This window comes from Pantherophis guttatus, chromosome 3, assembly GCF_059756535.1.
Source record: "Pantherophis guttatus breed Tessera chromosome 3, ASM5975653v1, whole genome shotgun sequence".
Taxonomy (NCBI): Eukaryota; Metazoa; Chordata; class Lepidosauria; order Squamata; family Colubridae; genus Pantherophis; species Pantherophis guttatus.
Genome location: NC_142065.1, coordinates 81,064,919 through 81,088,936, shown reverse-complemented (window position 1 = coordinate 81,088,936; position 24,018 = coordinate 81,064,919). Strand labels below are relative to the sequence as shown.

The 24,018-nt window shown below is 35.4% G+C and overlaps 1 protein-coding gene across 4 annotated transcripts; it reads left to right on the top strand.

Annotated features, from left to right (window-relative positions):
• The first annotated feature begins 1,141 nt into the window (after positions 1 to 1,141).
• On the top strand, positions 1,142 to 24,018 carry KYAT3 (kynurenine aminotransferase 3). 4 transcript variants are annotated; one of them, XM_034437163.3, is made up of 14 exons: positions 1,142 to 1,284; positions 5,574 to 5,674; positions 8,172 to 8,230; positions 9,446 to 9,590; positions 10,154 to 10,303; positions 12,074 to 12,160; positions 13,396 to 13,521; positions 13,628 to 13,748; positions 18,075 to 18,151; positions 19,135 to 19,224; positions 20,243 to 20,429; positions 21,611 to 21,684; positions 21,972 to 22,058; positions 22,511 to 24,018. In XM_034437163.3, exons 2-14 carry the CDS (start codon positions 5,576 to 5,578, stop codon positions 22,565 to 22,567), a joined length of 1,359 nt encoding a protein of 452 aa, XP_034293054.2. In that variant the 5' UTR covers positions 1,142 to 1,284; positions 5,574 to 5,575; the 3' UTR covers positions 22,568 to 24,018. The 4 variants fall into 4 exon arrangements, with proteins under 4 accessions (XP_034293054.2, XP_034293056.2, XP_034293053.2 ...); XM_034437165.3 differs by having other exon boundaries at positions 1,276 to 2,462; XM_034437162.3 differs by lacking the exon at positions 1,142 to 1,284 and adding an exon at positions 1,693 to 1,820.

Here is a 24,018-nt window from a genome sequence, read left to right as displayed (position 1 = left end):
CTTCCACATTACCTTGCATTTTGTATGAAGCAGCAATTTTCACTATTGAAACTAAAACATATTAATCCTTTAGACAAGGCTTGTTCATTTTAATCTAAAATAATTTTATTTCCATCTCACAGAAATTCCAGCATATAAATACACTACTACCTGTTGCATTATATCCAGCAACTGGTCCAACTGCCTGATCTTATTTTTTTATTAGCATTTTTTAAATTTCAACTTTATTAGTTTATAAGTAAGCCACAACTCGCTTCAGCAGAAGGTGCTATACAGTAGAAGCGAAAATTCTGGCAGAGGAAGAGAGCTTCTAAACTTGATGAGGTTACCTAGTTTGGTAATGAAATGTTTGCAAGAAAACAATCAAGCTCAGAGAGCATGAAGGACCCCTCATTTCAACCTTGAGCGACAAATATTCTCCTCCATTAGCTCCTAAATCTGCCATTCATGTGCCTCAGCTACAGGCTTGACCCCAGGGTGTGGGAATGGACGGGAATGTACATCCATAGTGCATGGAAGTAGATGCTAGGTGGGGAATGACTGGGTGGATGTGCCATACTGAGCATCTTTTATAAATAGCAATGATGTCATCCTCTTTCAGACTGTTTACAGAGTATCTGGTCCAACACAGATTTAATTTTCCAGGACAATCTATAAGCTTGAAAAAGACAGCAGAAGACATCACCTTTTCTGGTGTGTGTGTGTGGGTGTGGGTGTACACGTGCATATCAGATTGTAGCTTTAGTTAAACGATTTACAAGCTTAGTTCTCCTCTGCTAAGATTAGGAGGTATCATTATATGAATAAAATTGCAACAGGTTGCATTATCCGCTGCTTATTCTACACTGTTATATTGATAGTTTTGCTGGATTGTACCACGTACCGATGCGACATTACATGTTTGATTTTCCCCCGCTTCCCCCCAAGGACAACACTTGCTACGCTACACATGGAAAAAAAATACTTTGTAAAAGCAAAGGCCAGCCTGAGTCTCTCTTGCTAGTTTTTGGCGTGCCCGACAAGCATGCACATTTGCTATTTGCAAAAAAAACCAACAAAACTCGGGGCGGGGGGGGGGGGGGAAGCCTGTTCAGTCCTTAATAGATCCAGAACGATGAACTGCGATCGGGCCTTTGATCCCGGCCACGCGACTGTGATAAAAGGACTCAAAGCAAGCCGAGCCCATCCTCCCTGGCGATTAGCCCTTCTCCAATTTGTTTTCACCGCCTCTTCGGGAAGGACACGCCATATCCGGGGAAAGTGGGGGGGGAAAACAAGTGTGAGGTAAGGAAAGACGCAGCGTGGTTGATTTGGACGCAGAAAGTGCCAAAACTTTTAGGGAGATCGTTTCTTCAACGTCGAGGGGACGTTGAAGCGGGTCCCCGGGGGCTTTGGTTCCTTACTTACTTTGATTATAAAATTGTCTTTAGTCTCTTGCCGAGCGAAGAAGCAAGCAAACGAGAGGAAAATGGCCTCCTTGGGAGGTGGATTTAAAAAAAAAAAATCTGTAGGACGACGGGAGAAAGAAGAAAGTGGGAAAGGATTTGCAGAATTAGCAATAGATAGGAAAAGCACCCTTTGGTAGAAGGCCGTATGGGTTTGATCCAGGGAGTTCTTGTAAGATTTGCTTGGCTTTCACTCCTCCAGCCTTGGGTAATAATGTTTTGAGAGTGCGTGGAGTGAATTTTACTTCTTTCTGCATGATTGCAGCAGTTCCCTTATAGATACGTGATTTTTTTTTTTTTAAAATCACAGAAGAGTTTGCGGAGTAGTGAAAATATTAAGTCTTTTAAAGAGACGAATGTGCAAAAGAAACCGAGGTGGGTGTCTAGCCCTGGCACTAAAACCAATGATGTAAATGGGCATAGATGCAAACAGGTATTTTGAAATCATGACTTGGAAATCGCAGAGTGTGTTCGTTAGCCTCTGAGCTCAGTGTAGAATATATGTACTACATTGGGAGATTAGCAATAGCACTTAGATTTATTGTATTCCATCCTTCACAGTGCTTTACAGTCCTCTCTAAGTGGTTTACAGACTCAGCATTTTGCTCCCAACAATCTGAGTCCTCATTTTACCCACCTTGGAAGGATGGAAGGCTGAGTCAACCTTGAGCCTGCACCATAACAGTTCCTTTTTTTTTTCTTTTGTTCTTCAAAATCAAGGCCTGACTAAACTATTCCTGAATTAATCAGGATAGCCCTCTATTTAAGGGAACTGTTGATTTTGCCCTTAGGACCAAACACTTTCCTGATCTGAATATTCTGTCCTTCTCCCTCTCTGTTCTGTTCTGTTTCTTGGATAACAAGACTTGGTGTAAAGTGAGAAAGATATGGAGCAGCACGGTTCACTTTTGGAATAAACAAGTGAAATAAATGGCATTGCATAATTTTATAATAGGTTGTAAACAGCCTGCTTAAGATTACATTTCAGGTTACCTTTACGCTGCAAGAAACACTTAGGTAAGATGGGTGGTGTGGAAATGTGATAAACAACAAATGAATAAAATATGATGACTTGTATCTTATATTACACAATGTATTATGGGGTTCCAATCCTTGGGTTCCCTGGCATTAATATATATTCATAAACCTGTCATTCTGACAGATAACTATTTTCTTATAGGTAGGGCTATGAGATTTCTGAGATCTACCCACCCTTCCCAAATTCTCATTCCTGATTCCTCCCTGCAAAATAATAACTGGAAGGGCATGTCTTGTGTTACGCTTTAAATTACAGTTCTAGCATCCAATCATCACAGAGAGACTTTATTTACATTTCATTTCCTTTTTGTTGTAAATGTAGTTACTGAGCTCAGCATAGTTATATGTCTTGTCACCATTTCAAAGCATTTTTCCCAGGTTTATTCTTATACAATTCCTGCCAAATTAGATTTGCAACAAAAATAAGCATTACAGGATATAAGGGTCAGTAGAGTTCCTGGCCTTTGAAAGGAAGCAGGCTGTCTTTTATATTTAGAATAAAAATAACTTCAAGAAGCTGCTTGTAAATATGCCAAAACTGCTAAAACTGTCCCTACTATTAACAGGGCACGCTGTATTTGGAAGGGGTGGGATTAAGGCTGGATATGTAGTCAGGAGAATCCTAAAATAAATTGAATGCAGTGAAAATGAGTTACTTAGGAAATACATGTGATAATGCAAGAAAATACAAAGTGATACAAGAATGAGCCATGAATGAAAGTTGATTGAATAGTGGGTTAATCAACGTTAAACAAACGTGTTAAGCTTTGGCCACATAAAAAATCCAGTATAAAAAGTAAAAGAAATATATACATTGGTTGAGAGAAAGTGGAAACTGAGAAAGTCATAGTAGGATACAGCTGAAAAATCCTGAAAAAGAGAGAGATGGGACATTTAAAGAGCAAAAGGCCTTACATGAGGTAATTTAAGAATTTGTGGAAAAAATGGTTTGTGAAGAATTGAAACAAATAAAATGAATGAAGTGGGTGTAAACTAAATTTATATATTGTTTCCTTCTCTTATATTATGACTTGTTTGACATTTATTGCTTTTTGCACCTTGCGTAAAGTTTGTTTAGCTTGAAAGAGAATAACACGATGAGTATACTATTATCATAAAATAGACATCAGGACTTACTTTAGTCTTTATGAAAACCCATATTCTCAATACTTAGACCCAATCCAATACTTTCTTAAAACTCTTTTTTCTATGTATCTTTCTTCTGAGGAAATTAAGCGAAGTTATTTCAAACTTGATTTGCTCCCCCCCCCCATTTAATTCAGTCCTGAATTGCAGAGATTTGTTTGGGTAGAAGTGACATAATTATTTCCAAATAAATAGTGATAAGTTGTTTTTCTTTAAATGATGCCTTGTTCTTCCCTGATTTGCACCCAAAATAATCTGAAATCCTTACATGGTAAGACTAACCTTTATTTCATTCTTGTGCTTTGGGCCAAATGTAAAATGAGAAAGGGCAATCAATGCAAAGAGAGTGCATCTTGCTTTTGCCTGGAAAACATTTTTTTTCTGTAATTAATTCTATATCGGATTTCCACTTTTTTTTTATAAGTGACCACCTAATTAACCTCTCTACTATTTGTTGTATAACTATATATCTATTGAAACAAACAGTAATATTTTGTTCTCATCCATGACTCTTTAGCATTCTGTTGTATAGCCACCCATAAATCCAAAGAGGCACTCTATTCTGGTTAACTGAGAGTAAGAGATACCTTACCCATAGGGGAAAAAAATCCCTTAGAGAATGGAGAGAATGGAGAATAGTTGCTGAGTTAGCAGAGTTGGAGTCTTTAAAAACGGAACGGATTTTTTTGGAAAGAGATAGAGGGGTGGTCTAGCATCTATCTCACAAAGGATGTAAACAGTACTGCATGTGGATTTTTTTCCACTGGTTGCTGTAGTGATAGCTGGTGATCCTGAGATAGGTTGGGAATGTTACACTTCTGGATTGTTAGTTCAATGAAAATATGAAATTTCCTGAAGTGAAGCCTGGACAATTTGGAAAAAAGCGCTGAAGCAAAGGAGGAGCAAATCAATGCAAGCAGAGGGTCTCCACTGAGGTCAAGATCTACCAGCCAGAGATTTAAGTGATTGCTAGCCTGATAGAGAATGCTGGTCAATATAATTAGTTCACGTGTTTTCCTCTGCATTTATAAGGGAGACAATAGAAGAGTTGGGGTTTATATGGTTGTACAGAGCTCTTGCTCAAGTAGAAAATACAAAACTATTTTGTTTATTGTATTAACAAAATAGGAAAAAAAAATATCCCAACTCGTGCCAGGTATGTTATGTTCGGTATTAGCTCCCTTGAACTCATCAGAAATGTTGGGAGATGTGTCAAAAAAAGTCAAGGGGCAGCTCCAATTAAGCAACTGAAGTCATGCCCCTTTTGTTTATGTATTGTGTTATCACATGCATATCCAAAGGAGCAAGTTTGGCGATATGATTGTGGATGCCACAATGACTTCTTTAACTCTTTGGTTGCTGCTTAAACCCACAAAGACCTGTGACGCAGTGGACTAGAGGTTTTCGTCTGAAGAATTGCTTATCACGAGCCTAAAATATGTTCAACTCCTTGATTGTTCTAATTGTCCTTTTCAGCTCTCTTCTCTCTCTTTTGGAGAGCAAAAAGGACTTTGGATCCACTATCAGAACTCAATAATTCAGATCTTATCAAGTTTATACCTGGATCAGAAAACTTAATGCAATGTGCTCTATTCCCTTTTAAGAAATTATGACTATCAATGAATGGAGCCTGTCTATAAATTGTGATAAACTTTCCACTAGAGTTAATTTTGATCCTATTGCTTTTTTCTAAATATATTTGCTATTTTTTGCACTTGCGTTCTAATCCAACAAGTGCATTAAATAGGTTTATCCCTTCTGATTTCCTCATGTTTCTTGATTTCTTATTTTCCATTTATTATCTATTGGTTGATAACCAAAATGTATTATATAAATTTATCTCTGTATGTTCATTTTAAAATACAGTAGTGCAAATTTTGCCTGTTAATTACCTCTGTTGCGTCTCAGTGTTATTTTACATTCTTAACATTTATTGTTACACAGGAATGTTCTTAGCTCATCAGTACTTCAAGTGTCTTGGCATTAGAACATCTCTACGGAAAATTAATTATCGTTTGAGATGCTCCAGGTTTTCAACTTGCTCAGTATGTATTCAGTCTCTTTGTAGATTTCATAATTGCACACACTTTTTGTTACATTTACTATTGAATCACTAATGGCAGTGCATAACTTAAATGTCTTCAAAAAGCTTTCCTTAAAAATACTGCCGATATAAGAAACATAAGAACTTCAATTTCTTATCTCATTTGTAGGCTATACTGTAGTATGTAAAAAACCATGGGAAAACTGGACTAGAATGGAAAAATAAATTTGGTCTTTCTGATCTTTTAAGCAGGAACAGAAGGCAGCTTCTTTTAGATGGTTAGAATCAACAACCAAAAAAGGAGGACAAAGTAAGGGAGGACAAAGCATTTGATTGAGCAAAGCAAAGAAACTTTTTCTGCATTTTTCTTTAATGTCTCTGAGGCTCTATTTAGATGTGCACTTGAGGTTCCCTCAGGTTTCTCTTTAAATGCAAAACAGTATTTATAAGACTAGTGATTGACATTGCTGGCTATTCATACAAGGCCCTTCTCAACACTCCATGAGCAATCCAAGAAGGTACAGCTGGCATAGATGTTCTGTGTGGATATCTCTGATGCAAATACTTTGAAACCTTTAAAACAAATCAAATTGGCCTTTGTGTGTCTTGTTGTCACTTTTATGTTGGAATCTAAGACTAAGTGCTGCTCTGTCTACTAGCCTCCATGTAATTCTCTTAACATATCATTCTCTACATTTGGCATTTTGGTTACATAGATTGTTTTAATATTTTTTGAGGAACTGTTAGAATGATTATTAGTATCCTGGTATTATAGTAAATGGTTTTGAGGCTTTTGCTTGGTTTATACATGTTTTATAATAATTTATCGATCCCAAATTTCTTAATAATATTTAAAAGATTGAGAGAGAAAGAGCTAGAATAGCAGGTATTTTTTTTTTACATATTCACTCATTTATTCAGAATTTCTTGGTTTATTTGGGTTGTATGACCAGAGGAGTTCTGTACTTAGATTGACCATAAGCCAAGCAAAGAAATTTAGCAGAGCTATATTTTATAATGTTGCTGTACATGGATACCGGTAGATGCATGATATCCATTGTGCTATTCCATTTTGGAGTAATAAAATAATAAGGCAAAAATATTAAAGGAATACCGTATTTAAACAAATGTTATAAACCCAGAAAAAAAGTGCAAACTCATAATGCTATGAGATGTTAAAAAAACATTAAAATGTAGGTATATGTTTAACAACCCATAATACATTTTTGGATTGTCTAAGCCAAGGAGTTCTTTAGCGATGTTAAAAAAGTGTATTGGTTGACAATGTAAATGTACATATATGTATGCAGATTATGACAATGCAGTGTTGGCCCAATATCTGACTGTTTTCTAGCAAATGTTAAATGGTATAATGCAATGAAGCATAAGGTAAAAGTAAAGGTAAAGGTTCCCCTCACACATATGTGCTAGTTGTTCCCGACTCTACGGGGCGGTGCTCATCTCTGTTTCAAAGCCAAAGAGCCAGTGCTGCCCGAAGACGTTTCTGTGGTCATGTGGCTGGCCTGACTAAATGCCAAAGGCGCACAGAGTGCTGTTACCTTTCCACCAAAGGTGGTCCCTATTTTTCTACTTGCATTTTTTATGTGCTTTCAAACTGCTAGGTTGGCAGAAGCTGGGACAAGTAATGGGAGCTCACCCCGTTATGCAGCACTAGGGATTTGAACCGCTGAACTGCTGACCTTTCGATCGACAAGCTCAGCGTCTTAGCCACTGAGCCACTGCATCCCATAATGAAGCATATCAATCTAAAATTAATATATCAAACACCAAGGTAGGCACATTGTATTGTATCAATGTGCTGGAAGCAAGGATAGTTTACAAGTAGCCCTCATTTAGTGATTGCCTTGTTTAGTGACTGCTGGCAGTTATGATGGAAGTTATTATTGTGATGGAAAAGTAACTTTATGACCAATCCTCACATTTATGACCATTGTTTAGGCACTCACCCTTTTTCAAATGATTTTTAAAATTCTCCTTCAAAATCACTTTTGTGTTTGTTCTTTCTCTTTTAAACTTATCTATTCCTTGTTTTCTTTGACTACTTTCTCTGTAACTTTCTGTCTATAGAGATATATTTACAGTATTTTCTCATCCTCTTTTTTTTGTAGCAATCTTTACATGCATTTATTCTGATCTGCAGCTTCTTTCTCTTCCGCATCCAGCAAACATCCTTCTCATATTTCTCCCGAGTAACTCTGTTTGAAGCAGCTTCCAAATTAATTTACTTACATCCAGTTTCCATTAATTTGGTTCTAGTACTTTTTCATAGAGGATGTATCTACTTCTCATTCTTGTTTGCGTCTTCAATGTTAAGTGAAATTTGTTTTATATTAGAATATAGTTGTAGTTTATGCTCTTTACAGCATTAAGGGGAAATATAAAAGGAGAGATGGCATACATTAACATACCATCCAATAATATACTCTTTTTTGTCTCTAACAAAAGTCCTTTTGTCTCTGATTTTTTTTTGCTGCTAGGCCATGAACTTCAAGCACAAAAACGCTAAACGAATTGAAGGGCTTGATAACAATGTGTGGTAAGTAATAATGAATGAAAGCATTAATTTAATCAATAATCAAACCTCAAAACATTACAGCTTGTGAAGAGAATGTGTGTTAGGGTAACTAATTTTTCATCTTCATTTGTGCCTTCAATATCACTTTGATTGCAGAAATCAGTATGCTATGGTTTGTATCATAAGGAGATAAATAATAATTGAACAGCATGCTGCTGTGAAGAGTACAGCTACAGAAATCAGCTGAAAGGTTGGCAGTTTCCAGGACTTTTTTTCATCTTTTTTAAAGTTCTCAGGGGTTGGCATTTTTCCTGATTTTATCTTTATCAAATTCTATTCACATATTTGCATTAAATAATACCAGAAATTAAACAAAAAAAAATACTGATGATGATATAATTTAGTGTACAATTAGAGATAAGAATAAATGTATGGCCAAGAGATTGAATAAGAATTTTACTCATTAGCCACATTTTTCATTATTCAATTATAGAAGGTTGTTAGGAATAAATATATGGGTAAGGGACTGAATAAGCCATGAATTTTCAATTTTTTTTTCCGGCTGCAGAACCTGTTAATGAAAGAACAAACAAACAAATAAATAAATACACTTTGTTTCTGGAGGCATGAACAAGCCTGTACTTTATATTTTAAAAACTATAAAACCCAAAACAGGGTTGTTCCAATAGGTATTTAGTAAGATTTTTTTATACAACATGTTTTCAGCTTTGCAATTGAGTATTCCAAGATGTCGTAGGTGGCTACCAGCTTGTCTGATTCTAAAAAAGGATTGGACCAATTCATGATTGCCATGGGGATCAATGGCTATTAGTTTTGGTGGCAGTGGGACTGCCTCTGAAGGTATCTCGGGAGAATAGTGAACTTTCTGGTGCAGTTGGTTGGCCATTATGCAGCTTAATTTCTTCTAGTTTGAAAGGATGTTGTAAATTTGAAACAGATTGCTAAACCTTATGGAAGGTATTCCTCTGGTCATTTCAGAAATATCCCAAGTTTGAAATTGATTTTTTTAGGGAGGAAGACAATCATCCGAACAGCATTGGATACGCTTCCAGTAAGGTTAGAATAGTTGTTTCAGACTGTTTCAGACTATCAAAACAAAACATTTGAATTCGAAAAAATTGCACATTGTTGCTATTTTGTGTTATGATTTCCACAGAAGGGGAGCTAGTCTTTCCTGGGATTTAATAGGATTGCAATCATTTCTGTGTTCCGTAGGGTGGAATTTACAAAACTTGCTGCAGATCCCACTATTGTTAACCTTGGACAAGGACTTCCAGATATATCTCCTCCTAACTATGTCAAAGAAGAATTGGCAAAAGCATCATCGGTGGATAGGCTGAACCAGTACACCCGGGGTTTTGTGAGTGCGTTACATGCCTGACTCTCTTTAAAGACCTTGCTTTAAATGAATAGCCTAGCCTGAATGTTTCTCAGCTGGTTTGTTTATATTTCTCAGTTTTAGATTCTTATTCTGAATAGAAATACAAGGTTCTGTTCTTTGGTTGGTCTTCACCACCGAAATTCGAGTTATATGCAAACGAAGTGAATTCCCATTTCATCCATCCACACAATCTATTTAATACATTAAATTAAACTAGTGTGGATTTCCCAGAATTTCACAGAGCACATTGTGATATTATTTTCCTGTTTGATGATGATAATAAAGCAACATGCTTTGCAGGACTCAGTACATGCATATAATTAATAAAAATGTTTATAGAAGTAGAGAAATGTTTTGATGGAATTGGTCTTGGTACATTTTCTTATGTTAGTTCATCGAACTTAATACTTCCCATCTTTTACAAAAAATATAATCTATCTACTTATGTTTTGAACTAATGCATGCATCATTCACATATAGCTGACATTTTTCTGTGCTTCTTATTAACTATTTTTCTCTCTTTAAAAAAAAAAAATACTCAGGGTCATCCACCATTGGTGAAAGTCCTGTCTCAAGTATATGAAAAAGTTTGTGGAAAAAGGATTGATCCATACACAGACATTCTGGTGACAATAGGGGCATATGGATCCCTGTTTAGTGCAATACAGGGACTTATTGAAGCAGAAGATGAAGTAAGTCTTTGTAATAATTCCTGTTATAAAATAACTGGGTTATATTATTTTGTTTTATTAAAAACCAGTGCTGAAATTACATGCAGTTTCCCAAATCATTCCTTAATTTTTTAAAGTACATATTTTTATCCTGCCTTTGTTACTTTTTAAGCAACTCAGGGTAGTAAGCCTACATAATATTCCTTCCTCCTCCTATTTTCCCCATAACAACAACCCTGTGAGGTGGCTTGGGTTGAGAGAGAGTGAGTGGTCCCAAATTACCCAGCTAGCTATCATGCCTAAGATGGGAGTAGAATTCACAACTCCTGGTTTTTAGGCCACTACTTTAACCACTACTTCAGATTGGCTCTTTTGACACATAGAAATCTGGTTTGGGTTAAAGAGGATTTCCCATTCTACCCCCGCTCCCTCTTTTAAAAAAAAAAAAAAAAAAATGGTTCTGTACCTGTAGCTTTATCTGCAGGCTAATACATATACATTTTGCAGTCAGCTGATATCTTGGTCTTATAATAATGCTTTTTTGCTTTCAAAAATAAAGTTTAAAAAAAGATTCTAATAAGGCAATATTCTATCATGGATTTTCTAGCAGTCTACAATAGTTTTAAACCCATAGTAAAATTTATTTCATGATGTTTAAAAATTGGATGCTGATTTCTTTAAATTTGAGATATGATTTCACCTTCTTATTGTCTTTGGCATATTTAAGTAATTTCATTCAGGGGAAATCTGACAATGAAATCAGGGCTTTTTATACACATGCCATATTCTCTCACACACATTTCTCTCTTTTCACTGTTCAGTTCTGTTGTCTCTGTTAGATAGAGATAGTCCTCAGCCTGCAACTATTCATTTAACAACTGTTTAAAGTTACAATGGCACTGAAAAAAGAGACTTATCAACAATCCACTTATATAATGACCATTGTAGCATCTTCGTAGTCATATGATACATAAAATTTAGGCCCTTGGCATCCAGCATTTATTTACTTTGGTTGCTGCATTCCTAGGTCAGGTGATCACCATTAGCGGCCTTTCCAGCTGGCTTCCAACCAAAATCAATGGGGAAGCCAGATTCCCTTAATGACCTCATCATTCATTAAAGAACTGCAGGGATTCGCTTAAAAATGGTGGCAAAAATCAGGTGTGGCTCATTTAATAACTGTCTTGCTTATCAGTGGAAATTCTGGTCCCAGTTGTGGTTATAAGTCAAGGAATACCTGTATCTCCAATTCCTTTAGTTTACCTCCAGCACACCCAATGCAGACATTACCTCTTGATCTGTTATTTTCTTTTTCCTTCCATACTTCTCATTTTGTAGGAGAAAAAATGGTAAAAACCTGGGGGCAGAGGGAAAAGAGGTATCACCTTAGAATCCCTTTGTAGCCACAAGCTAAGTCTAGTTCCCACTTGGGTGCCTTTGACCCTTATCTAGCCAGGTGCTTCCTGTTAGTTGAGAAGATTCCTTTGCATAAGGTTTTAGGATTAAATCAACTGAATTGAACCTTCATATGTAGACCTGGTCTTTCACGCCTAACACATTCATTCTAAAATTGCAATAGCTATAGTATTTTACAAAAAGAGACACTGAGAAAATCTGTTATCCAAGTTAGCATCCCTCTTTGCTGCCCCCAAAAGACTTTGCTTTAATACAGGAAATGTTTACAAATGTGTAAAGTTATCATTAAGTCAGACTGAATACTGCTTCTGACATTAGAAAAAAAGGTAGCTCACTTTTTAATTCTTTATTCATGTAAGCTTACCTTTGTTTTAGGTAATAATAATTGAACCCTTCTATGACTGTTATGAGCCTATGGTGAAGATGGCAGGTGCCACACCTGTTTTTATACCTTTGAGAAAGGTGAGTGCTGTGGTTTTGGTGACAAGAAGACAATAGCTGAGAGAAACTTCTGAATTATCTTTAAAGCTTTGTGGAAAGAAAAGAAGGGAGGGATGAATATCCAGAGCTTGCCTAATTCATTCCTACATTTTAAATATCTGGTGTGATAGCAATTATCATTCCTATTTCTTTACCTAAACATAAGAAATTAAGAAAATATTTGCTTCAGAATTAATTAAAAATAAATAGTGGGACTGTTACATCCTTATCTTAATTCTGCATCCCTAACCATTTTAATATTGCTGGTTTCTCTCATCCATAGAGATATATACTAGAATGTAAGAATATACAACTGTGTAATACAGTAAATCTTCTTATTACTGTTTTGCATGGTGAGAGCTATATATGTGCAGTAACCATATATTTTTTATTATAAAAGACAGCCCTTTATTTCAGAAAGTTAGTATAGCGTAGTGTAGCGTAATATAGATAGTCCAGTTTCTTAATTGAGTCTTACGATCATATCAGATAAAACAAAAATACGATACATGATCTGATTCTGGGATATAAGATATAGATATAGATACAGAGATAAAATACATGTGCGGTAATACAAGGAGTCAGCAATCAGATAAATGCATTGCCAGTTTGTTCAATGTATTGGGATTTTGGCTTAGCTGCTTTGATTATAAACTGCTTACAATATGTACATTTGAGTGCAAGTGAAAAATAAGGCAATCTGTGGTTCAGACCCCAGTGAGCTATTCTTTCCAATGGGGATGATAAGTATCTGAACCTGTGGGAGACATATAATTGACAATTGAGCAAAACATGAGTAAAATTTTCAATAGCTGGGGCCACATGTGCATGTCCTCTCATGATATGGCAAGCAGTGGAAGTGCCCCTTTTTGCCTTCGAATCCATCAATTCAAATCTTGCTGTGGAATAGGCCCTTCTTAAAAATTGTGTCAAACTAATTGACAGGCATTTTTCAAGAAAGTTAAAAAAATAAACATTTTTTTTACCCTTATGAACCTCTTATATTTGCCCCCTTTTCGACTTTATTTTTTTTCAAGAAAATATGTTCAATTTGAGGGAATGAGAGAAAGAGAGACAGAGAGGTAGAGACAGATCTAATTATTTATCATTCATTTGATTTTATTTGTTGGGTCTGTATAACAATGAAATCTATCAGTTTAGGAGATTTGGCATTGGGCAGTCCTAGCAGTTAATAAAATATGTTCTATTTATTCCAGAAATCTGTGAATGGAGAAGTTGCTTCTAGTGCTGACTGGATCTTGGATCCCACTGAGCTTGCAAATAAATTTAATTCCAAGACCAAAGCTATTATACTGAATACCCCTCACAATCCCATAGGAAAGGTGAGCATCCTGTTTTGAAGTTTGCTTCACCCACCTACACCACAAACACATATTTAAAGTATATATTGAATATACTGATCAACATGTTTCTTTCTTTTCATTTTAGGTCTATGCAAAAGAAGAGCTCCAGATAATTGCTGATCTCTGTATTAAATATGATACACTGTGCATCAGTGATGAGGTGTACGAATGGCTAGTTTATACTGGAAATAAACATATTAAAATAGGTACTAAAATTTAAAATGGTATAAATGGTACATGATGAGAAACCTAAATACACCTTTTAGTTACTGCTTATAAGAAATAGATTTTGCCTAAAGAATATTAGATAGTAATTTTTGAAAAATACAATACCAGTAATTTTTGAAAAAAATAATCAGTAAAAAGTATATTTTTTAAAATATTAAATATTTTGAATTTATCTGCTGAACAAAAAGAAACATGTTTATATCTCCTTATATTTTGTTCTTCAGAGTGAGATGGGGCAGCATATAAATTTAATGAATGAACCAAGGAATGGATGATTAAATAAATAAATATTTGAGAATATGGCTGTACTCATAGGTAATGCTAAGCCTCTGTACTTTAACCAGGATGTGTTGAACAAGGTGTAATGGTCTGATTTACATATGATAAATCATATTGGATGGATTTGCATATAATTCTAAAACAAAAACTGTTTTTGTTTTAGAATTTTATGCGAAACCACCTAGGGCTATGGATAGGGTCTAGGTCTCTAGGACAACTCTCTGCTTCCGATTCACCTTGGTCCACTCGCCACGACCAACTTGCTGTGGGACAATTCAACACAGGATAACTCGAGAGGGACGAGTGAATTGCAGCAGGCCTTGTCTTGCTTTAGATTTGGACCTTCTCAATTTAGAAGTCCCTCAAGGCTGGAGTGAGCTGCAATTCTGCTTGTCCCTTTCTTGAGTTATTCCATGTCGAATTGTCTCGCTGTGAGTCGTCCCCGGGCGAGTCGGCTGAGATGAGATAGCTGCGGCGAGATGGCCAGGGAGAGTCAGCTGGGGTGAGTTGTCCCATTCTGCCCCACTCCAACTTAATGAAATATTGCCTGTTAATTATAACAAATTTTTAAAAATGCCAAAAGCCACCCCCCCCAAAAGGCGCACACATTTAGCTTCAGAAAATAATGTTGAATATTAAATATCTGACTTAAAATAAGTCATATGATTCGATGAAATGTTATTGTTACTATATATGTAAATGTTATGTAATTCAATGAAAGAAGTTCTCAAGCTGAGTTGAACTACTGGGGATGATTACATGCATACATCAACATGGTTTTCTTGGCAGATATGCAGCAGGGTCTTGTCACATTGCCTTCTTCAAAGCTTTCCCAATCTAGTTTGCAGCTTTCTGGTGATGTCTTTTCCAGGTAGTAATCAAATCTGACCCTGTGTAGTTTCCGAGCCCAGACAAACTCATCCAAACATTATTTGATATGATCAAATTGTGCTATTTGATATGTTTAAATTGTTATGATGAATTACTGTTTGGCTTCTCCAAAGGTAACTGAATATTTTAACTCCTAATTTTCTTCCTGCTGGCAGAGCCCCAAAACATATAGTTGCAAAATGCTTACTGTATGACATTCTGCTCTAGATAGTGATTTACTGTTAGTACCTTAAACTCCATTAGTTCTAATTGGATATGTCTTCACCCAGTAGGTGGGATGAAGTGATTTGCAAGGTTTGATTCATTTGATATCAAAGAAAGAAATCCATCTGGTTATTTTTGCAACATATATTTTCAGAGCTTACAGTTTTTGGAGACTTTTTTTTAATTCTACTTTGGATTAAATTCTTTTTCTTTCCATCTTTTTTCCAGGCAGTAGAGGTATAGGTAGACCTTGGATACACTTACCTGTTGTGTGTCTGAGCCATTCAAGCTTCATTATATTCATCCACTTTGGATGGTTTCACACAAAAGAGTTCTTTGTCGCACTGATGAAAAGAATTTGTGCAGCCATTCCATTCCCCCCTCCCCCCTTAACTGATTTTTTTTTATTAAAAAGTTTTACAAAAAACAAAAATTTTCTTCCCTCCCCTATTCCCCCCACCCTTTCCCTCCCCTCATCCCACCCCCCCCAGACTTCCCAGAGCAAAATACAAGGTGTTTCATTTAACAATCATAAAATAGATTAACCTACTTATCCTCAGACTACTAACTCCCCCCCTGAAACCTTAACTCCACTATAGATAACTAAATACCTCTAATACTTAACATTCAATCATAAGCTATATGATATTTTCTTGTCTGATACTTATTTTGAATATAGTCAATCCATCTTCTCCACCCCTTAACTGATTTTTAATGGGGGAAAAAAAAAAGAAACAGTGGCAGGGAAACATGAGAGTTACAAAAAGAAAATCATTGGTTGCAAAATGAAACCATACATTCATTGAAATGTCTATGAAAGCATTCATGCCATAAAAGCCAAATCTCTGAACGCTAAATTATTTTCATAAAATAGTAAGAGTTGGAAGGAGATGTTGTGGTCCTCCAGCGGCCAGCAGAGCTGGCAGCATATACGGACAGTGAGGAGGTTGGGGAGAAACGTGGGCCAGTCCTGGAGTCTGGGGAAGGCTTGGACGAGGGCTCTGCGTCGGAGGCAGAGAGTGGGGCAGGGCCACTGGGTAGTTATGTGCTGCCTCCGGAATCTGACATCAGCGAGGCAGAAGAACGGGGAGCCTATTCCCAATGCGTGTATGCGCAGAGCTGCCAGGAGGCAAAAACAGTTAAGACAAAAGTGGTGACTCGGGAGTAAGGCTTGGAGATGATTGGTCCCTCCCATAAGACATAAGAGAGGAGCAAATGGACGTGAGCCTTTGCAGGAAGCAATTTGTTCATTCTGGCCGGTTCAAATTCTGAGAAGCTCCGTTTGACTCTGTACTCCGTTTGGCTATATGCCTCAGTTTAAATGCATCCAGCAATGCGGGAGCTTGTCACTTCCTTCCCTAATTGCTTATTTCTTTTTTTGCATAACCCATAATAGGTTTAGTATTTATTATGTGCTACAAACCATTAATGAAATTTTATATTTAAATGGGATTTGAAAACTGCTTGTTGACAAAATTAATTGAATATTTTCATTGGTATTACTACCATTTATTATTCAACTAAATTCATATGCTGCCTGACTCCCAGTGACTGGGAGGTTTACAAATAGTTAAAAACATAAAAAAAAAAAAGAAAAACATTGCAAAACAAAGAATGGCTGAGATAACGACTCCAGATGGGATACAATGAAAATATAAAAAGGGAACTTCAATCATATTTGCCAAAGGCCTGAGCAAAGAGATCAAATCAACAAATACTGTTTCATTACATTCTTATTTTTATAAGATTGTATGTAAAGAATGTCACATTCTTTATGTAAATTTATTTTTCTGTGTTTTGTGAAAAGTGTGTGTGTGTATAAACTCATAAAGTATTTTTATTGCACTGTATAGAATGCATAGAAAACTCAGTATAAAATATTTTAGATGAAGTTGTTCATGTATACTTCTTTCTTCTTGGTCACTTTTAAGCAAATCCCATGGAACAGTTTCAGACTGTAAAACCTAGGTATAAATGACAGTTATGTTTACAAACTGAGCAAACTATTCCTCTCTTTTTTTTTCTTTCTAGAAAGCGATTTTTCTTTAGCTTATTTATTTTGTACATGAAGTTTATACAAAGAATATAAATCCTCTCCCTAGAGACAGAGTTGTATTAAGTTTCTTATATTCCATCAATTGAAGTGACGCATGCATCATGAAAAGGAATATTGCATCCATTTGCAGCATCAGTTATAATTCTCCAGTACCTTCTTAATAGAGGCTGTGAGTGATAGAACATGGAATCAGTACACTCTTTATGCTGTCATCAAGATAGTTTCCTCTACTGTAGTGTAGAATACTAAATCCTTTTTTCTTATCTGCCTTGTGCAAAATGGAAGTTGTGCTGACAAACTTAATGCATATTGTAAATGAGAATTCTTCTGATAGCTCCATAGGGATAGTGCTGATGTGAATCTGTATGTTGTCTTACTGATACTATTTTTGAATCTGATTGGATATGAAAACACGTTCTGTCTATTGCTTCATATAACAAATGTGCTGTGATAACCTTCGTTATTTAAATCTACTGCTAAAATGGAATAGTCAGCTTTGGGGCCAACTTCCCCAATACATTCCAAATGTATTGGCACTCCCCTAATAACTAGCCAACTCATATTAAGACTGGTTTAATTCAGTGCTAATTTGTATTATAGAAGTCTTTTATCATACATATCCTTGTGAACTTCAGAAAAATAATTTTATCTTGTCAGATATTTTTCTTCCAGTTCGTTACTTACAGCTCTGAACTGATTTTACTGATCATAAATACAATTATTTCTACCCTGTCATTTTAATGGATATCTGTTTGTAAAGTGAAATTTGGTATCTCTGCAGAACGTAATTACTGAATGGTGACTATGTACCCAGAAGGGCAAAATATAAATTTTCATAAATAAAATATCAATTAACTTGTTTTAATATGAACAGCTACTTTGCCTGGAATGTGGGAGAGAACAATAACAATAGGAAGCGCTGGAAAAACATACAGTGTAACTGGCTGGAAGGTAATGGACTTAGTTAGAGATTGCTTCCATGAAAAGTCATATGTTGAGATAGTGTTGAATTAAAACATTGGCACTAGTGAATGTAGACCAATATTTGCAAATTATATACGCCCAAAGACATTTTAAAAAATTAAAGGCTGGAAAGAACTGAATTTAAGAGATTATTATCAACCTTAAATAGTAATATATGCCCAGCTGTATATTTCATATGGTAGTTCTAATTTGAATTTAAAAATGGGTACTACTGAATGAAGAACTAAATCTAATTCTAGACCATGCTTTTGCATGGCATTTTGATCTTTTTCACAGTTCTATTGAAAATATACTGGTGAGATTTGGGACATTACCACTATAGTGAAATATATCATGAAAGGTTGCATTCAGAAATGAAAATTGAGGAAATTCCAAATATAAATCCCATATGTACACAAATAAACTTTAAGATCTCTGTTAAATCTCAAATGGGCATGACCTTAGGGGAATTTTAATTTGTTAACATTTACAGCTGTTGTGGAAATTTATAGACACATAAATGATATATGTATATATGTATATTTTAAGATCATTATATATGTCACTTATTTATAAAATAGATGTTTATTTCTAGAAAGTAGTTTTGTGGTTTTTTTTTTTAAAAAAGTCTGTTTTTAAATAAAGGGTTAACTGCAGAATCTCTGATTCGATTGTCTTCCACTACCCAATAAAAACTTCCTAAAAGAGTTAGGGAGAAAATTTTTCATCAACTGAAAGAAAATTCTTCTCTAAATGTATCAGTCGTCTATCAGTGACTGATGGGATTTGTGTGGGAAAATAAATGTTTTTTGTATATTATAAGTTCTGTGAATTTATCTGCAAAGCAGGCACAATTTATATATCTTGAGATAGATGAAAGGAGCGAACGCCTGAATGCTTCCTAGCATTTGTTGTTTTGTAAATGTAAGTAAACAGTCAACAAGTAATGCATATTTTATCTTTCATTTCAGCTTGGTTGGTCTATCGGTCCCTCACATCTGATAAAGCACTTGCAGGTCGTTCAACAAAATACCATTTATACATGCCCAACTCCATTACAAGTAAGTACAAAGGCATACAAAAGAAATGTTTTTGCACATTTGGGAGGTCAGAAGTATGGAAAGTATGGATTTAAAACGGATAAGAAAGAAATGTATGGATGCAAATTGTAAGTGGGTTATCTGATTTCCCCACCCCCATATAAACGATGCTGTGTTTCAGTGGTTACATGGCCTAGACGTATTTGAATATAAATCTGTTTAACGTTTATGTTATATTGTGTTTTATTAATCTATGTGAAATATTAATGTATTGCAAATCAATATATGCCACACACTAAATAATAACAGTAGGTGAGTTCTTTAATGAATAGGCCCAGTGTGAATCAGCATTGGAATAAATAACCATTTCTCTGTTATCTGTTATCTGAAAATGGACTGAAATAGTTAGAACAGAGTATCATTTTGCGAATGTGAAATGTATTCAGTAGTTTTAAAGGCAATTATATCCGGTAAGACAATTTTAAATTTATCCAGTAGTTTTAAAGACAATTTTAACTTGCCAAAGTGTCACCTATATACAACCTTTATATTAGAGTGTAGTGTTCTGTAGATTTGTGGTTAGATTTAAACTTTATAAGTATTTGGGACACTTCTTCCTTTTGCAAGGAAGAAGAGAGGAATATGAATAGATATCTAGATTTTATTCATAATTAAAAATTATGAAACACTATTGTAGATCCCTTCATAATTTTATATTATCCTAAAACCATAACCCTGGTTAAACAATTTGGAATAATATTATTGACAAAAGTTGAACACAGATACAAATTGCATTAATTAAAATAACGAGGCTGAAGGTTGAAAGAAACAAAGTCTTCAAACAAATGTAGCCCAACGATAGAAGAATGTCCTGATGTGTTTCTTGTTAATGGAACATCTATTTTGGTGGGCATTCTTAGCGAAAAACAATTACAATTTTGAGCTTTAAAGATAACATTATCATTAAACCTAGATCTCAGAGGTGTCTTCGGTTTATGTTGATTATTTCAACTTTTTCTTAATGGGTTTGGCTTTTCAGGAAGCTGTAGCCCAAAGTTTTTTGCTAGATTTCAAACGCATGGATGATCCAGAATGCTATTTCTACTCCTTGCCTAGAGAGCTGGAAAGTAAACGGAACCGAATGGCTCAGATGTTTCTGGAAGTTGGACTGAACCCTGTTATTCCCGAGGGAGGATATTTTATGATTGTTGATGTGTCCACACTAGGTTAGTGACATTCTTAATTTATGGAAGGGAGGAGTTTATTTTCACCAAAATTGAAGCTGTATCAGAAAGATATATTGTCTATACAGGTGACTACAATTGAGCCCAAAATTTATGTTGCCAAGCTAGGCAGTTAAATGAGTTTTGTCCCATTTGCCACAGTTGTTAAGTGAAAGACTGCAGTTGTTCAGTGAATCATGCGTTCATTAAGCAAATCTGGATTCCCCCATTGACTTTACTTGCCAGAAGCTGGCTGAGAAGGTTACAAGTAGTGATCGGGGAACAGGGCAGCCGTCATAAATACATGCCAGTTGCCAAATGCTTGAAATTGATCACATGACCATCAGGATGCTGCAACAGTCGTTAAGTGTGAAAAATGGTCACAAGTCACTTTTTTCAGGGCCGTTCTAACTTTGAACGATCACTAAGTGAATGGTTGTAAGTTGAGGACTACCTGTAGTGAAGGCTACCTGAGTTCTGGATTCTGAGGTTTTGGACAGTAAATGAAAAATTATTCAGGTTGATGACTTCATGACATTTAGTGTCTTGCAGATGTACATCATGATGTTCGTAAGTGCCAGGCCATTAATTTGTATGGTGGATTCTCAAAATATTTCTATGGACTAGTCTGCATAAAAAGAAAACGTTAGTATACTCCCAAGGATGTCAAACTCAATTTCATTGAGGACCGCATCAGGATTGTGTTTGACTTCAGGGGGGCAGGGTGGGCATGGCCAAGGTGGGCATGGCCAGCTTAACCACTCCTGCCGGGGGCGCCTGTGGTGGCCCGAGTGCTCTGGCAGTGAAAACGGGCTCCTGAAAAGAGGCTCCTGTGATGGCTTCCTGCAACCCTCTGCCAGAGAAAATGCAACTCGGGAGGGCCACGCGGCCCTCCCGAGCTCCATTTTTGCTAGCAGAGGTACCGCGGGCTGGTCCTTTGCTGTTTCCAGGGTGGCCCTGTGGGCCATATCTAAGCATCCCGCAGGCCGGATCTGGGCCCCGGGCCTTGAGTTTGACACCCCTGGTATACTGCTTCAGAGGAGATATAGGGAAAGGAATGCAACAAAACCGTTCCCACATTATTTCCCTAGCTTAGATTGATTTTGTGTATCTGCAAAAATGTGGAATTGTAATACTTGATGTTTCTGAACTGGAAAATAGTGTTATTTATTTATTTTTTACAGGTATAGATTTGTCTGACATGGAAAAAGAGAAACCTTATGATTATAAATTTGTTAAATGGATGATAAAATCTAAGGTAGGTTCTGATTTCTTTTTCCTTCCTATTTCAATTATCCAACTATGATATTTTAAATAAAATTGAAATGGGGACTCCCAATATAGAGGTGCAGTGGAAAGTTATATGTCCATAAATGGGCAGAACTTTTTATCTCCAACTGTGCATTTAACATAGGAAAGCTGTTCATTAGCAGAAGCAAAAATTGAAATAAAATGCATTATCCAAAAACTTCATTTAAATAGTTGCCACATACAAAATCCTTTTTAATGTACTGTGAGCTTGTAATTCTATTTTGTTTTTTTCAGAAACTGTCAGCTATTCCTTTGAGTTCATTTTGTGGCCCAGAAACCAAAGATCAATTTGAAAAATATATACGCTTTTGCTTCATCAAAGTAAGTTCTACAATCTAATGATCTTACAGAATTTCTTTTTTTTTTCTAATTTAACCATGTAGAGATTTTTAAATACTGCTATTCATTTCCATATCATATTTATAACATTCACATTGTGTTTTTCTAAGCCCCAAAATGCTCCTTAGAAACAAAACGCTGTTTTGATTCTGAAGTATTCATTTGAATATGGAAGACTTCTCAGGAGTAGACTGCTGAATTTCTATTTTTCATTACTCCATTTGAGAATGTGCATATTGTTGCTGATTACTTGACTAACAGCTGAGTCATTGACAACCATTTATTTATCAAGAGTAAACTGAATTACTGGTTTGTTATAAAGATGACATTCATTGTACTGTAACCAAATCACTTTTCCCCCAATCTCTGCTCTTTAATATCTTATATCATGAATGAATGTTGATTTTAATCTTCATGGCATTCTTTGTTGGCAGAAAGACAGCACATTAGACGCGGCAGAAATGATTCTGAAGAATTGGAAGAAACAATGACCTAGAAATAAACAGCTTCAATCATCCAAAAAAAAAAAAAAAACCCCAACCCAACAATTTTTTTTAAAGATTGCAGTATGCTGCCATCTGCTGGATATTTAGCATTAATAATTGAAATGTGTTGATATTGGTATCCTCCAAACCAATAACATTTAGCGCTCTATCTAATTTTTAATATTCTTCAGTAAAATATATAAATATTATTCTAAAGCAGTGTTTCTCAAACTTGGCAACTTTAAGACACATGGACTTCAACTCCCTGGCTGGGGAATTCTGGAAGTTGAAGTCCACACGTTTTAAAACTGCCAACTTTGAGAAACACTTGAATTTTAAACTACTGTGTTCCATTATATTGGCTAACAAAAGCTATTCCGCTTTTATTGCATGGCAGATAGTTTTTTTGTCTTTCTTCATTCAAAAATGTCAGCATAAACTGGTATTTGGCAATAGGGAATACAGTGTACATTTTCTCTACCTCTTTGTACAAATGCTGAGAAATTTTGTTGTGAACACCTGGACAGGATTCCCAGCAAATAGAAGAAGAGATGGCAAAATATCCATATCACCAAGTGCCATGCTAACCTTGCTATAAAGCAGGGGTGGGCAAATGTGGCCCTTTTACAACCTGTGGACTTCAACTCCCAGAATTCCTGAGACAGCCAAGCTGCTATAGAGCACACTTTTTTAAACATCTTGTATTGCGATAAACTATTTTAATTTTAATTGGCACTAGCATTTACAAAATAAAATTCTGGTCAGTGTTTTCCCTAAACAAGTAAAACTGCACCTATACAATTTAATAGTAAATTTAATAGCCAGCCTTTCATTTTTAGCTTCTTGCCCAATACTCTGACAGAATCCTTCAAGTTCAACCTTTAAAATATTAGGAAATATTAATATCTCCAGATTGTAAAAGCCAGGATTACTGGAGCTTCTGACATTTATAATAGAAACATTCTGGAGGTCATCAGGATAGAAATCAAAGTACATAATTGTTACAAAACAATAAATATTATGTACATAATTGTTACATAAAGTTAATAAATGAAATATGTATGCAGATATAATTCCAATACATAGAGCTAATAATGTAATAGAAAGAATATAAAAGACATATAATAAATTATTCTAGAAAAAAGAAGTTAGATTACTTTAGAATCTGAGTTTTTCCTCTCCCCATCTTGTGTAAATTAGGTAAGCCCTTTGATCTTGTTTAAGTTCATGATATGAGATGTGTCATCTGTCATAACTGGCTGTTTCCAATTATTACCATTTTGTGTTATAATATTCTTTGAGAACCTGTTAAGAATTGTCAACTAATTTTATGGAATGAAAAATTGATTTACTTAAGAAATCACTAAAACTGCTTAGTCATAAATTTTATCTGATTATTTGTTTTCATTGATTTTATAAATGCACAAAAACATAATAAATCTAACATAGAAGTATAA

Bases quoted from the DNA above. Each gene is read 5' to 3' on its own strand.
- KYAT3 (XM_034437162.3), top strand. The intron at 5,675-8,171 runs GTATGTATTCAG...TTTTGCTGCTAG, and splicing joins CCAGGTTTTCAACTTGCTCA to GCCATGAACTTCAAGCACAA. The intron at 13,522-13,627 runs GTGAGCATCCTG...TTTTCATTTTAG, and splicing joins CTCACAATCCCATAGGAAAG to GTCTATGCAAAAGAAGAGCT.